At 46.2% G+C, this 16,474-nt stretch overlaps 1 protein-coding gene across 3 annotated transcripts in view; it reads right to left on the bottom strand.

Moving 5' to 3' along the window:
• GRIA3 (glutamate ionotropic receptor AMPA type subunit 3) overlaps window positions 1-16,474 on the bottom strand; it is a 146,310-nt gene that overhangs the window by 2,606 nt on the left and 127,230 nt on the right. For 2 of the 3 annotated variants that reach the window (XR_009741971.1, XM_061446086.1), the window contains one exon: window positions 927-1,041. The exons of the other annotated variant lie outside the window; for it this stretch is intronic. Coding sequence is in view for 1 of the 2 variants with exons in the window: in XM_061446086.1 (XP_061302070.1) it covers window positions 927-1,041 (115 nt within the window). In the remaining variant the exon portion in view is untranslated. The remainder of the gene's footprint in view (window positions 1-926; window positions 1,042-16,474) is intronic. 3 annotated transcript variants of the gene reach the window in all.

Genomic DNA, 16,474 nt, shown 5'->3' with positions numbered 1-16,474 from the left:
TGATTATAGAGAGCACTTCCAAAGGCACCAGGGGAGTCAGGCACTCGACTGTGACTGATTTCAGCTGGAGCTGGATATCTCCTCCTTTCGGTGCCTTTCAAAACGTCCTTTACTCCAACAAGCCCAGCACTTCTACAGGATTTTTCTCCTCAATGCCTCAATAAGCATTAAAAACAAAAATCCCCTGTGTTTTCTTTAAGCTGAGTGGTGTAAGTAAATACTTCCTGCAGTTTAAGTGTGCAGCTACTGGGTTATCCACTGCCACCACAGGGGTGGGATCTCCACTGGACTCTAAAGCAGTCCTTCAGTGTGGGACAGGGCAGTGCAGCAGCAAAAGGGTTCAGAGCAGCATAAAAAAGAACATATATTCTTTACGTAGTTACCTATAGGATTCCTAGATTTGTTTAAAAATTAAACCAGTTTCAAATTGAATTGGGAAATAGGGCAGGAAGGGCATTTGTTTTTCCTTATTACAGGCCTGTCCTGAAATTGTTCACCTTTAGCAAGCATGCTACTGTTCCCCAAACTGACATGTAGAGAATGTAAGTAAGTCACAAGTTTGAAACAAAAATGTGTTTCCTTCAATAAAACTGAAAATAAGAAAAGGTGCTGGCCTGAATAATACACACTGACTGTGCTGCAACTTGCACACTTAAATGAAGGTACCAGCCTGGGAGGCTTTGGGGGCTTCTCCCTCCATGTTCTTCTAGCAAAATACTCAAATAGTAAAGCATACTTACAACTACAGCCTGCTACTGCGTACAAGAAAAATGCTGTCACGTTCAGAGACTTAATTATCTTTTCCTATTCTTTTCTTTCAACCTTCAAAATGTAAATATCAACTTTTGAAAGTCATTCTTTGTATAAACAAACAGTGGGTCAAAATGTGATTGCTAATCAGTACAAAAAGACCTTCAGCGACTGACCTTACTTCCGGAGTCCTTGGCTCCACATTCACCCTTATCGTACCACCATTTGTTTTTCAGCTTGTCTAAGATGCCTTGTTCACTGAGTTTCAATACTGCAAGGTTTACAGGAGTTCTTCACGTGGGAAATAACATAAATAACATTATATTATGTTATTTTATGTTATTCAATCTTTAAACTACTTTAAAACTATACAAAGCGATAAAGCAGGGTTCCTGGCCACAAAGTATTTACACTGCAGGCAACTGGATCATCCCCTTAAGTTAATGCTACAGTAATGCTATATTACCAGGTCCTGCCCATATCGCTTTGAGTAATCGGCACTCACTGTTAAATGAAGGTACTAGAAACAAAGCAAGTCCAATTTCCCAGTTTGGTGCAATCACAGGCATTCACAGTAGCTTTACGGTGGGTTTGATCTAGCAGGACCCCTCGTATTGCACTAACAGACAGCAAAGCCCCACCAACGAGTAATTGTGCATGTGTGTGTGTACATCTGCAAAGGAAATAACCCCAGGGTGGGGTTTTGCCATCCCTCCTGCCTGTTTCCCTGCTGGGGGTGGTTCCACCAGCTGCAGTCACTGTTAAGAGGCCGTGCTCAGAGGCACCGCACAGGCGCTGCTCTCCTCTGGAGCTCCTGCATCCTGAACATCACTGGTCCAGGGAACTGCAGCAGGTAATAAGCAAATACAGACGTTTATGAAACAAATGAATGAACATGGAAACACTGGCTGGAAGCGTCAGAATGGGAAGGATTAGCAGAATGAAGGGAGCTGCTAACTGTGGTTTTGCCAAGAGCCTACAAGCCCAGGGGGATCGGAGCATACCCGTCCCTTCCCTGTGGGAAAACAGTGCCTGAGAAGTCCTCAGCTGGATTTTGCCATTTCCATTTCCTCCTTGTGTGATGTCTTGGAGTTTTTCCTGCCTGCTTCCAAGATGCAGCCTCCCTCTGTCAGGGATGTCTTCAGTTCCTTCTTGAACAGCTTTGATCTCCATTCCATGGCTGTGCTGGTGAGAATGAAAGGAATGGGCCCTTATCCTTAATGATGCTGTGACACTTTGCATGGGATAAAACGTTAGGCAGACACACACGTGGCTGCCCTGCAACATGCCCTGCTGTGGGTCCATCCATGCCTGCTGTCAGTGGAGATGCAGGAGCTCAGCCACGTCTACCCTGGCGTCAGCCTCACCTCTCGCTTCTGCTGCTCCCTGCCTATCTATCTCCTACCTCTGCCCAGAGTGCATGACTCTTCATAGACAGACCCAGTAGAAAGAGCAGCATGAGCTATACAAACCCACCTAATTACAAGCTTAATTACACAGTGTAACTTAGGGCAATGTCCACAGGCTTGGAGGGCTCACAGCCCTCGAGCAGCACGGGTAGATACTGGAAGACGCAGCAGGTGAAGAAAAGCCTCGTTCCCTCATCTGCCAAAAAGCTGCCTGCAAGGTGGCCGTGAGCCCTGCTGGTGGCTGATGTGGAAAAGCACTGCCCTCAGAGGAGCTGTGTGTGCTCTGGGAGGACAGCAGGCGTGGGGCGCAGCCCTGGAGGGCAGCACCCACAGAGCTGGGGCAGCCTGTGCAAGGCAGGCTGTGGGGTACCATGACATAAATGAAGCAAAAAGCAGGGAAAACCCATCAAGGTGAGGAGAACCGCCGGTCCCCGGTGCCCGAGGCAGCGATGCGGCACTGCCTGCGTGAGCAGAGCTTCCTGGCTGGCCAGGCAGAGGCAGCATCCGTCCCGCCGGTCCGCGCAGGCCTTGCTTTGACACCAGCCAAGATTTTATTTTTATAACCCGGCTATTTTAAGCAGCAGCTGTAATCTAATTAAGCATCAGTCAGGGAAGCTGCATGCACCCAACCAGGCACAGCCGACGGGAGGCAGTGACAAGCTGCACGAGACAGACTGCGTGCGCTGGCTCGGCTCCGGCAGCGCGCACGGAGCCGCTGCACCACCAGCCAGCGGCACCGTAAAAGCCCAGCTGTACCACTGCTATGTCTGCATCACCTATAGGCAGGGCTACAAAAACATCAACAGGATCAAAGCACGCTCCACAGGCACTGCAAACTCCCTGGGTGCTGCAGGTAATGCACCAGCCCCGTTAGTTTATGCTGCTGGGGACCTGCCAGGTCCTGGCCAAACCACCCCTCTGGACCCTCCTTGGGCAGCTGTGTTGCGATGAGGCTGCTGGTGACACCCAGGCAAAGATGCTACAAGAAGCCGTGCATGATTGCAATGCAAGTCAGTGGAAGCTGAATGCCTTTACCGACCCGTTACAAACCCCAGCAGAAAGCGTGGTGTGGATTATTGCTTAGAGAACAGCGCTCTCAATTTAAATTTCATTTAAAAACTATCCAATTTGGAGAGATTTTTATGCAATACATCTCTCCGCTTTGAAAAGCATTGTGCAGCTGAGAATACACAAACAATAGGGAGAAGGTTATAAACACCTTTCCTCCTATCCGCATTTTTTATTGTGCAAATTCTCCCCTCCCCCCAGTCCTATTCCAAACCCTATTTTTAATTTGCATGCCTTTATAAACCCCGTATGGAGTGCAGAGAATTTGCATAGTACCCAATACATTATAGATTAGCTTTCACAACATTATACAGTACTGGGAAATGAGGAGGCTTAATATGCTAATTAGGGTGCTTTATATTTTTTTTTAGAGGCAAGATTGCAGCTAATTGCACACACGCAATTGCCAAGGAAGAAAAAAGTAGTAGTAAACTAAAATTATCTTAACTAAACAGATGGGAATTTGCCTAAACTGGGGTTTTCACTATAGTTTGTCATGGCCCTGTTTGTTAGGTGAGGTACTGCCCAGGTTGAAGTGATTTGCTTTGTCCCTCTGTCTTGGTAGGAGAAGCAGAACAAGTGCTGAGGAGCTGCTGCACGCTTCAGACCCACCAACCCTTTGCTGGAGGAGCTGTACCCATGCTGGGCCACTCCTGTGCCGTAAGAGCTCCATGCTGTAGGCTTGGCATGCGGATGACTGCAGGTGGCTGCCAGAAGACGGACAGGTTGTGTAAGGACCATGTAAGGAGGAATTGCTGGAAGCAAGTCTGACATGAAGCAATAGCTGGTGCCTATCCTCCCCTGCCTGAGCCCATCCCATACCTCCAGCACACAGACAACGAGGACTTAGTGCCTGAGCGAGCTCCGGCCTCCCGCAGCTCTGCTGTTTTGCACTGGGATGAACAGCGTGTACCAAGGCGAAGCAGCCCTCTCAATGTGCTAGGCAAGACACAAATTTGTGTAGCACACAATGCAGCTTGTTCAGTCAAAGTCCTAAGGAACAATTTTGTCTGCTTCCAGGAAATTTATCTCAAGAACTCTTGATGCATGATCTGCTCCCAGGTGCAGCACGGTATGAGGGACCTGATGGTGGGAGAAGACGTGATGTCTCTTGCAGCCCCTGGTCCAGCGTGTCATCCATGGGGGTACCATGTAAGCTGGTGTGGGATGGACCCATCAGCTCCCAGATTCCCAAGGTAAGTAAACGCATTGAAAAGTGAGCCTGGCTGCTGGTGCATTTTCTGACTGCTCATCTCTGAGTAGCTGTCTAGGTCTGTTCCATTTAACAGAGTCAGGCATGGCTTTGGCTGAGATCCCCATGGAGGTCTGGATCGTGGCGTTTTTACCAGTGCACATTGGATGTGAATCCTCCACACTGTGCCTTGGCTTGCGACATAACCCCTCCCAAAGGAGGTCCTCAGGCAGCACCAGCACCTTGCCCATGCTGGCAGGTTGAAAGCTGCAAAGATGGAAAAGTGTTTTCATTTGCTATTGTAGAGCAAAGCGCAGGGTTCTTCTGGGAGTGAGGGATCTTGGCTGCAGAAGGAGGATTCTTCATAGCTTGCCCTGGCACCGTTTGTTTGAGAAGGGATTTTCTTTCATTGCCTTAGAGGCAGAGGAACATAGACTAAATAAGCCCAGATCCCCTGGGAAGGCTGAGTCCCAACTGCCTACCTGTCTCCCTGGCCAACTGTGCTGCCCAAAACCAGCTCAGAGGATCATTTCCTCAGTTTCTGGGTCTCTATCTCAATAGACTTCCATTTCCTCAACTTTCTCCTGGGGTAATTTTGTGCTTTCCAGCTGCCTATTTAATTAGGTTGCTGTTGGGCTGTATGGGATATCCTATGAGGTCTTCAGCCCTTTCCCAGGTGGCTTCAGCTGGTTTTTGTCTGCTTTAATTCATGGCAGCATTCTTTTTCATCTCCCCCCTGTGTGGTTTGCAGACCAGCTCTATTAGTTTGGTTGCTTTTATCAAAGGAAAATGTTCTTGTTGTTCTCTTGTTGTGCTCCGTATGCCCACTGAGGCAATTAGGATCAGGATGTCAGTGTTCTGGATGTCACAGAAACTTGCAGTTCTTTTCTTCCTCATCATAACTGAACGATATTTTTGTTTGCTTGCTTATGCTTTTCATCCAGATTTAGTAGGTTTGGCTTATCCAGGCTTAACCACACGAGGTTGGGTCTGTTGGGCAGCATTACCAAACCCTGCTAAGATGTTTTTTTGCTGACATCTACAAATTACTGGAGAAATGGTACCAGGAGTCTCATATGGACCAGTATTGCCCCAGATAGCAAATTAAGCCATTTGCTATGGTTGATTTATTTGAGAGGCGTGACTTTAAGAAGATCAGTGCCCATCTGTTCTCACAAGCTTCACTTCATCAGAGCTGGCTGCAAACATCATTTTACACCTGGGACAGAGGTGGGTTTCATTGGTGTTTCAGCAGTTTGGTTTTTCTGCTCCCCTGCTAGGACACGCACTTGGGTGCTGGCTGCATCACCTCCCTCTCCAGCCATCAGTTACTGTTAGAAACTAAGCTGTGCCAGTCTTTTTCCAAACGCAACCAACACCATCTCAAAGGCAATGTCCTCTTCCCTTTGCTGCATCGCTCTGGGGCCTTCTCCCTGCTGCACTTCACCCCCCATGGCTGAGGACACCAGCCTCCCAAGTCCTGCTGCACCCCTGTTGCTGGTGGCCCCAGGTGACAGGACGATGCTGATGGATTTTTGACCGACGATGTGCATTCACTCATTGAAATCTCACCCCTGAGCTAGGTCCCCAAAGTTTTGGGTTCAGTTTAAAACTGCTGGCCACCTCTCCCTCCAAATTCAAGAACTGTGACAACACTTTGTCATCAGCGTTGATCTTGCATTAAATACAGCATCGCTGCCAGGCTATGTTCACCATGCTGCCCTGTGAGATCATCCCTCAGAAGAGCAAGCTGCTGTATGCTTTTTTTGTTCTATTTCATTATTACTTATTTTCCATAGGTACAGTCCTTTATCAGTCCTAAAGGTGAGAAGGTATAATTTCTGTCCCTCTCAAATAAATTGTAACAGGTCTTTGATTAATGACATTTTAAGATTCTTTTTCATGATTTCTCCTGCACCTACATAAAGTAGATAACCCTAAACCAGATATTTTACCTAGTGCCATCACTCTAGCTTCAACTGGCTTAAGAAAGAGACCCAGCAGGCTGAAGTTCCACATACAAGAGAAAAATCTGGCCAGGCTGCTTTTTAGGCAATCTGATTCCATTTACTGGCCATCATGTTTATGTGCCTGTGCTGCAGATGGGACCCTCTGCTGAATGAACTCACACTGCAGAGAAGAGACTGAGCAGCTTCTGGGAAAAGTGCTGTCAATTTATGAAGGAACATCCTGATCTTGCCAGGAAAGGGCTGTTTTCCAGGAATGTACTGGGATGGGATGGGATGTACCGATGCTAGCAGCTTTGTAGCCAGTATTTAGTTTGGTCCTCACAAGTCACAGCAGGTGATATAGAGAAGAGTTGCTGAGATTTAGGAGTAAAAGTCACTCTGGGACTTGAAAATCTTACCCAATAATCTGTAGAATTTCACTGGCTGTGTGTAACTGGTGTTTTAGTGGTATAAAGTCTCAGCAACACTGTAGTTATGTTTATTACTTGCAATCCATAAAGATTTAAGTGGTGATTGGAACAGCTTTGGATAATTCACATCCCATTCTATGCTCTAATGGATGCAATATAAATGTTATACCCAAAAATGATCATTGCCAAGGAGAGCAGATGAACATGGCAAACAGCACACTGCTCCCTCAAACCACGAACCATTGCTCAGAATTCAAAGCACTTAGACACTACCTTTCAGAAAAGGGAGATGCAGAGCAAAGGTATAACAAGTACAGGCTCTTTGGAGCACTAATTAAAGGGCTTCCTCAGTTGTGCAGGATGGGGTGGGCAGCACAGGGATTCCACCACATCTCCTAGGCAGCAGGGCTGCCTGAGGGCTGCCCTGACCTTTCACCCATCATCAGCTGGTTTATGATGTTCCATAGACTATTTGGTGTACAGGGCACAGTATGGCATTTTCTCAGCACTGTTGCTTGCAGCATCTTCAGTCCAAATGCATTTTTTTTTCAGGGGTAGAAGTGAAGAAATCACCCACAAGCTTGAAAGAAGACCAGAACAACATCAGCAGTGAGAGCTCCTCTCTGGTCTTGAAAACATCCTTCCTCCACTCATGCCCAGAGCTGAGGATCAGGATAGAAGGGAACAAGCTGCAGAAGAGCTGATCAGCACCTCAGCCCAGGGAGGGATGCCTGGATGGATGGGTGGCTCAGGAGGATGCCAACCACCAGGCAAGAACTCCAACTGCCACAATTCCACTGCTTCTATGAGTGGTACCCAGGCAGGAGGGCTCACTGGCTTCTGCAGTGCTACACAGGCAGGACATCTGCATCCCCAGTGGCACCGGGCAGGGGTGTGTGCCATCTCACTCAGGGACAGAGTTCTCTCAGTGATGAAGGCAAGAAATTTAAGGCCAGTGGCACCAGATCCTTCTCACAAGTCAGGTGGGTGCTGGCTCCAAACATCTTGTAGACAGGGCCAACAGGAGCATCATCCATTGCTAACAGTTCTGGCTAGAAGGCCAGCAGCATGACTGCCCCATGTAGCTAATACACGTTGCCACAATGCAAAATCCTGTGTGGTCACTAGCATGCCCTTTTTCATTTTTTCCTGGCAGTACAACATCAGATGGCAAGTAACTCTGGTTGGAGAAGTGCCATGGAAAAGCAGGCACACATCACTAGGGATGCGGTATTTACAGCAAAGCTGTTTGTGTTATGATGTGCCCTGGCACTGGCTGGTTGGGTACATTAGGGGAGGCAAAATCACATCACCAAAGACACCCCTGGGCTCCAGCTGTGTCACACCACATGGGCACAGAGCAGCTGTAAATCTGGTCCAATATCTGGCTAGGCCAGGTTTATTGCCGTCGCGGGATCAGAGCAACAAAAAGCCACAGGAGGTTTCTGGCAGATCTGGTCCTCTGAATAGCGCAATATGAATGAAGTGTGACATCCTCCCCCCAAGTCAGCGTGCAGAACCTTGCTGAGCCGTGCAGCCGGACCAAGAGCTCCATCCCTCCAATCCAAATCCCAGTGATGTGAAGGAGGCAAAAGTCCATTGTGCTACCAGGTATTGGTTAGTACATTTTAAAGTGGTTTCTTGTTTTTTTTTTTTTTAATCCCTGTTATTTTTACCTAATCTGGGAATTTGACATATTTACAGCACTCTCACTTATGCAGCAGCAATTGTTTTTCTCTTGTTTCTTATGACCAAATCTGTCCTTGCTGGCTGAAGCATCCCTGGGATTGCTGATGTCAGCACAAACCAACCAACAACGTTGCAATGACAGTTTAGACATTAAATGCTCAGGTTTCTAAAATCCACCTTGTGTTGTCAGAGGAAAGGCAAGTGGACTAATGCACAAACAAACAAGCGTTTTCTTAATTCAGAATGCTTCCAAAAATCCTCTAGGGGAAAACTACTGAAAACACTGAATTAATTGTTCCTGTCGGTATCACTGGCAAAATCCACTGGCTTCAGGGGAAGCTTGCTGTGGACACATGGGAAGCGTCACCTCTACCATGCTCTGAAAGGTAAATATCTGAAGGGGACAGGGAGAATGACCTCGAATGACTGCACTATTGCTCTGCACTGAGATTTCAGCCCCACACACGCAGCGCCACAGGGAACCCCTCAAAGCCATCGTGCCACATCACCAGCCTTCCCTGCTCAGCTCTGATGGGTGGAAAGGAAGGTGATGTTAATGGGGCCTCCAGTCCTGCTCATGGGACCTGAGTGGGCCAGAAGGCCAGTGGCCCCCCACTGGGTCCCTGAGCCAGTTGCATGGCCCCACAGGGCACTGACAAATGCAGAAGTGAAGTGGGGGTACTCAGCTTAATTTGACAGGATACCATAAAAATCTCACTAACAACCACCTTAGTATCGTTAAAATATAAAGATAGAAACAGCCCAGGAAGTGATACCAAATCAGTGATACCAGTGATTATTCTCTAGAGGGCATTGCTTGAGGTTAAAGACCCATCTAAATCAAATAAGGCACTTTATTCCCCCAAGCTCTATAAATCCCAGCCTGATCTGTAACTACTGAATGGGCTTTTTGTCAGATCTTGTTACTGAAATAGCTTCTGACTGGATACAAAACTTGCGGGTGAATGCATTGTCCAAGAGCTCCTCTTTCTGAGCTCACATCTATCTGCCTGTCATAATTTACCAATTTAGCAGTGTCTTTGAGCAGGAGCCCTGAAAATAAAAGCAGAAAACCATACAGTCACTCACTATTCCTATTTGTTGCCTTCTGTCTCAGAAAGTGATCTTCTGTGTTTCGCACTGTACATTTAATATGGAATTCATGGAAAAAGCATTTCTACTTTAAGAAATCAACACCTGGGTGCTTTTTGCTACCACTTCAGACCTGCACCATTTTTTCGCTGCTCAGTGCTACCAGCAGTTGCACATCTACAAGATTTAACATTTGAGGGATTGAAATGCTTTATGGGTTTGCAGAGGAAGGGATCAAAGCGGAAGCCATCTCGTTTGAAAAGACAAAGATCTTTCAAAATTAGAAGATTAAAACTCAGTGCCTCAAGCTCCATATATCCCCAGGCACTAAGAAACACACTGCATGCTGATGGCTGGCGCAGTGCTCGGAGGCATTGGGCACAGTGATAAATCCCGCGGCAGAAGGATGTTGTTTTTCCTCAGCAGCAGAGCCAGAAGAGGTTCCTGCTGCTGATGGTACCGAGGCTGTGGGTGCCAGTGAGCAGCACCCCAGGACTGCAGCTTCCTGCTGCCAGCGCTGGCCACGGGCTCATCTGGGGCCATCCCACAGCTGGGCAAGGACGCTCCTTCAGGAGGTCGCTGCACGTTTTGCCTCTTTTGTGCATTCTGGTACTGTCACGGGATGACAAAATTTTCTCTATGAAACAGCACACAAAGTAGTTTTTAGCATTTCTTTACACTGTGGTACTGCCACAACAGAGCCTGCAGCTATGGGAGATGGAGAGAGGCAGTGGCTTCTCCTGCAGCATGACATGGGGTGCCAGACAGTAAAGACTGCTTTTGTTCAGAGGGCCTTAGTGACTCCTGCACAGGCACACTGCTCGCAGTTTGGCTCTGATGGCAAATGCCTGCAAAACCAGAGGCTTTGCAAAGGGTGCTGAACACAGCACAGCCATTTCAGCACTAGGCAAATGATCTGTCGGGATGTTCTTTTAGTTACTGCTGAGTAATTAGTAGCTGCAAAAGTTCTTTGTAACTGAAATTTGTTCTAGTCTTCATGTGTTTTCCATAAACAGTGTTTAAGAAACACTTAACTGGCCAAAAGAACTCTTATTTTTTCAAGGCAGGCTGGAGCAATCACTGTATCCCTGTGGGATCTGTGGGTTTTTTGCTTGTAGTAACTTGGTATGCACTTTAAATTTCCATGTTTTAACTGGAAGACATACACAGATGCACAATGTCACTGTGACACCTACTCACACTCTGAATACACCTGCACAGAGCCAGAGGTGTTCCCAGCTGAAACTGCAAGATCCTGCAGAGAGTTTGCAGCCTGTGTTTGCCAGCAGCAACTGTCTCTAGGAAAGTATATTTATATGTTTCATAAATGTAGCTCAAACAAATTAAACTCTGTACTAACAGTATCGTAATCTAATAGAGATGCCAAGTGCTAATGCAATAATATGTGCCTATTGGATTAGGAAATGCAAGCCGTAACAAGTCACTGTAGTTCATTCACAGCAGTGCCTGAGACTGGAGGTATGATGCGCCGAGGGGGGGGGGGAGGAAGGACTACCCACACAGGGAGGCAGAATAAGGGAGGGCAGATGCTTAGTATCACGCTCAACCCTACAACATCTGAACTAACAGGGATCTGTCCTGTCATTGCCTGGATCCTTCTAACCTGGATGGATATGAGCAAGAGACTCAACTTACCTTGTGCGTGGGCTATCCCCTCACCTTCTCTTTCTCTTGAGTCTAGACACATCCATTTTCCCCCCCATCTTCTACGATTTATATTCCTCTTGGGATGGCTTCTTCTGCTTCCTGCTCTCGGGCTCCTCAGGCAGGTGCTGCTTACTCCAAAGGCTACACAAGACTCTCAAAGAACAGCTACGTCGCTTGTATAAAGCTAGAGGTGTCCGACCCATGATTACAGTGCTGGCGAGCACACAGAAATCCACCAGAGAAGCACAAGTGCCTGCGTCCTCCAAAGTGAGCTCAATGCTGAAACAGCAGAATTACTTTGAAGAAGAAGAAGAAAGGCATTTACTTTTCCCTTTGTATGCAAAGTGACAGCAGCTACCATTAAAGAGGAAACATCCAAGCCCAGACCCCCAGGGAGATGGTCAAAGGAAGTGACCTGCTCCCACTGCTGGAAGCCCCACTTTGAGCTGCTCATTTTCCTTTTTCCTTCTCCAGTCCCAAGGGGCTGTGCCCTGGCTTTTCCCACACTGATGCTTACAATGCAGGACAAATGACTCACGGAAACAATTTATGGATATTAACCATTCAGCACCACAGTTATTATCCAAATGAGTCCAGGAGTCATAAGTCTTTCTCTAAGATCCCTTATGGCCATGAAGGCAGGATTAGTACCTCTGCACGAGGCCTGACTCTCCCACAGTAACACTGCACAAGCACGTTTCCTTGCATACTCAGCTCCACCTTCAACAAGGCAGCAAAGCTAGTTCTCGCAATGCTAAAGGTTATGCAGGCAAAACAAAGCAGTTCCTAATTCTCAGATGCCAGCCCTGACTCTACCAGCCTGGGCAACCTGCTCATCCCAAATTCTCATTCTGAGTCTCCTAGTAACAATCCCAGGAAAATACCCTCAAACAGCACAGATATTTCTTCAAACCAGAGCGGGCTCTCTGCCCTTCTTGGCAATGCTCTGAGATGCTCCAATGAACTCCTAGAGCATTAAGACTTCATTATTGGCACAAAGCATACACAGTATTATTTTCTAATATGCTATAAAATAATAGCTGTCAATTAAACAAATACTCTGATGTCTTCCTTTTAAAGTATTCTTTTGCTTTATCACTAAATTGCACAATACGATAATTTCATATTACTTTCCTAGCTCTGAGCATGAATTAGCTCTGTGCTACTGTCGCTGGCTCTGACCAGCCATTTTGTCTTTTTTCCAGCTCATAACCCAGGCCTATAGAATGTGTGGCAAGTAAATTCATGCTGATTAACATAATTTCAAACAAACTGCTCAAATAAATTGAGTTGCATCTTTTTAAGATAGCCATTTCCTTAGGGAAACTTGGGAAATACTTCCTTGGGAAAATGTCCTCTTTAAAGCAGAGCACGTTTGGCAATGGCGCTCTTTAGATGTCAGGTATCATCTAAAGTAATGCAGAACAGATTTCTTCTAAAAATATGCCACTTAAAAAAATTATGCCACAAATGCTGATGGCTGTGCTGAAAATGTATCAAAGCAAAACAGCACAAAGAAATGGAGGAACAAATTCCATCTGCTAATGGCCATACTCCCATTTCAGAAGGGCTTGACAATGTGATGCTTTATGGAGCGTGGCTCTGAGGGCAGAACTCAACTGGCACACTGGAAAAGTAACCCTGTGATTAAAAAGAAACAACTGAGAAATGGAGTAGTATTGCATCACGTGTCATTTCAGATGTACTCCAAAAGAGATATCAGCCTAAAAAGGAATATATTAAAGAAAGTAAGTCAAATAATTAGTAAGGAATCTTGGCATGCAAAATTGGCGAGATGGAGCACTCAAACATTCTCCTTCTGTGTTGGTTATCATTAAATGTTACCGGGAAGGTGTAAGAATACAAGAAATGTATCAACAGCAGAACTACAGAAATTTATCTTAGCAGAAAATTGTTCCTATGCAGCTGAATAATTAGTTTCACTTAAGTCACTCAGCCTGCTACCACCGTCTGCATCCCCTTTTGTCTACCGCTTGTTCAATTCCTATTCAGCCAGCAGTCAGATAGGATTGTATAATAAACAAAATAATTAGTTTCCAAACTAAATCCAAATACACTGTAACATATTTCCTGGAATATGTTTGGCTTTTTTTTTTAATAACTGCTATTTTGCATTCTCTCACGATTGAGAACTCAGCTCACATGTACCGGAGAATCTGAAGATGGTATTATTTACCATGAATCCAACAGATGAAACTAAAACCATGCTCATTTAGGAGAACTAAGTGAACACATTCTGATGCATGTACCAGAATGTCTGCACCAGCCAAGTCAGCACACATATATTGACAAGCATCACAGACAAATCATGTATGGATGGAGCACATTCCCTTTTGGACTTCTTAAATAAGGACCAAAGGGTAACTCCATTCACCAGGGCAGTATTGGCAGCAAGACACTGCAGGACAGACTGGCACCCTCTGCTTCACATCAGCGCTGGCATATACTGGTAGCACTGAAAATGAGATGTGTGTCAGCTTGGGCCTTTAAAACAATAAAACAGCACAAACTTTTTAGTCTTAAAGTACACATGGACCTCACAAACATAAGATGCTCCCAGGACTAACCTTGCAGTCTGTGTCACCAAACAGATCCCAAAACTTGTAGGAAGTCAGTATGAATACCTTTTCTTTTTCCTGCTACAAAACTCAAAATCCTTGTGAAATCTGAAGTGACTGTTTAATTCTCCACTGGTGACAAAGGCACAATAACAAGAGGTGAACTCACAACTCGGAAGCATTCATCTCCAAGTACAGGTGAACCACATGCTAACCGCAGGGAGGAGCTTAGGAGAGCATTTCTGGGTCCTGGGTCCTGTGCAGGACAATGCTGGGTACTGGCAGAAGTAAACAGGCTGCACACTTACCTCTGGCTTTCAGCACAAGCTCGAATGTCAGACTGCACAGAGGAATTCAGTTTAAGACACTGGCACCATCAGTTTACAATGGCTCACAGCTACACACACCTCTTTGGCAGTAGATAGAAAGCAGCTGATTACAAACTCGGGACAGCTGTTTCCCAAGCCTGGTCTCTACTGGTGAAGCTGAGAGAGGTGTTCTGTCAGCTCAGCCGGTAGAGAAAGCTGCCCCGAGTGAGTAATGGTCCCTGTGCTGCCCTGTGAGACGGGGTGCAAGGTGTACATCTCTACTTGAGGAACCTTCACCACCCCATCCCCTTTGATCCCCCCAACTGCCACCTTCTTTAAGGGGAAAAAAAAAGAACAATTTTGACATGACTCCTCTGAAATGCTCTATAAATGAAGCCATGTTCATAGAAACAATTAACCAGAGAATGGGATGAGACGATGAGGGCAACTCAGGGTTCTGATAGGAGGAAGGAGAGGAGAGAGAGGTCAGTGAGTGTTGGGGCTGTTAGTGCCCAGAGGGCAGCACTAGTGCTCACCTTCTCAGGAGGGCAGCAGGGTGCCTGTGGGGCTGGGGACGCCTGAACTGGGCATTAAGTGGCTGTCAATGGGGCTGTGTGTGCCCAGGAAGGCATCTCCCCATCTGCTGCAACACCGCAGCATTGCAGCCTGTGGCACTCAGTGCCTACAAAACACTACCTGGAAAGAAAGCCACCTTCATAACAAAGAAGCCCTTTGATTTACATCTCTGGAAATAACAGCTAACCCCTTCTCTGCCTCCCCCAGTCTAGTCTTCGGTGGGAGGGTTTTTCTGACCCACATTCTCCTCCCTGGGGACTTCTGCCGTGCCCCCGAGAGGCAACGTCTGCAGCTCAAACAAACAAGCAGTCCTTCATCACAGCATGTTATGACAAACCGCAGGAAGACAGTGCTTTGTGATTTATGGATTAAACCAGCAAGGCACACATTGTGTTTGCACCCCTTCCCTCTTCACTGGATACCGAACCATGCTACCACAGCAGACCAGAATCCACTCCCTTAACGTTACCTGACCAGAGCCAAGGGATGGCATTGCTCTCTGTAAAAGGTCTTCCAGCACAAGGAAAAAATAGAATGGCCCTGCCCTAATTGTGACCATTTTTAAATCCTGTTACATTTTCTGAGGGCTGAAAGTATTAGTGGGCTGGACTTAATTCAATGAACTCAAAGGAACGGAGTTCATTGAAGCTGCTTTGTACAAAGCGTTTTCTTTCATGGAGGCAGCATGAGACAATGAGGTGCTGGATCCCAGGGGAATGTTAAACATTTAATATACTGGCGTGTATAACATTATTTATAAATGTTATGTGAAGGATGAGCAGCAGAGCTAGAAAGCATAAAAGGCTCATGCTCATCTTCAGGCTGCTGCTGAGCACTGCAGACCTCCAGTTATTGATCAAACCTGAGTTCGAGAGCTTCTCCTTCCTTTATTATTACACAGTGGCTTGTGCTAACATCAGAGATGAGTAGCTGAGCAATTTGCTACGTAGCCAGCTGTAAGCAACTCTTATTAATAGAATGCAGCAGTAATTTGCAGTAATTGTCCGAAACTGCAGTTTACTGAAAATACTGTTATTATTGATTTTGCACCAAACCTGGAGCATTTTCATAAGAGAGATTAGGAGTTACTGTTCCTAAGGAACTGGTTTTACTAGCTGTAGGAGAGTGTCACTATGAAAATTAATCTCAGTGCTTTTCAGTATAACAGGGTATTTGAAATTAATTTACCTGTAATTCCTGTACCCAAGGTGACCAATTGTACCCAGCCTATTCTAGCTACAGCTTCTCCTCACCAGGCTAAAGACCACGGAAATTACCAGTGTTAAGGCTGGCAATATGAAAGCACACTGGTTTTGTAATACAGGAGCTCAAGAAAGCAACTTTGAAAGTGTCACTACCCTACAGGCTGCCTGGGAGGCTGAGGGAAGCCTTGGCTCAGCACAAGGCAGTGACAGCTTTGCCACTGCTGTCACTGGAGCTGGGATTTTAATTCATGCCTGTATGAAAAGCACAGCAAACACAGATGCAGTGCTCCTGCACAGGTGTGTGCAGAAGACTCGTCAGTGGCCTACCAAAGGTGACATTTGAATAGTCTAAGCAAAACTACCAAAGCCTCTTCCCTTGAGATTCATTTCCAGTTTTGTGCATCAACACACTTCCCTGCAGCAAGCAACATACCTTTCAGTTTCACCTACTGCAAGCTCTAGCTCCTTACACATTACCATCACTGCTATTATTTTACCATTAACAGGTAACTGCCATCTATCTCTGTGTAACATGTCTTTGCTACAATTGTCTTTTCT

This window comes from Pezoporus flaviventris, unplaced genomic scaffold, assembly GCF_033815535.1.
Source record: "Pezoporus flaviventris isolate CSIRO_AGI_PZ_B2104156 unplaced genomic scaffold, CSIRO_AGI_Pfla_v1 ptg000005l, whole genome shotgun sequence".
NCBI lineage: Eukaryota > Metazoa > Chordata > Aves > Psittaciformes > Psittacidae > Pezoporus > Pezoporus flaviventris.
The sequence above is the reverse complement of the archived record's forward strand: the minus strand, read 5'-3'. Positions and strand labels throughout refer to the sequence as shown.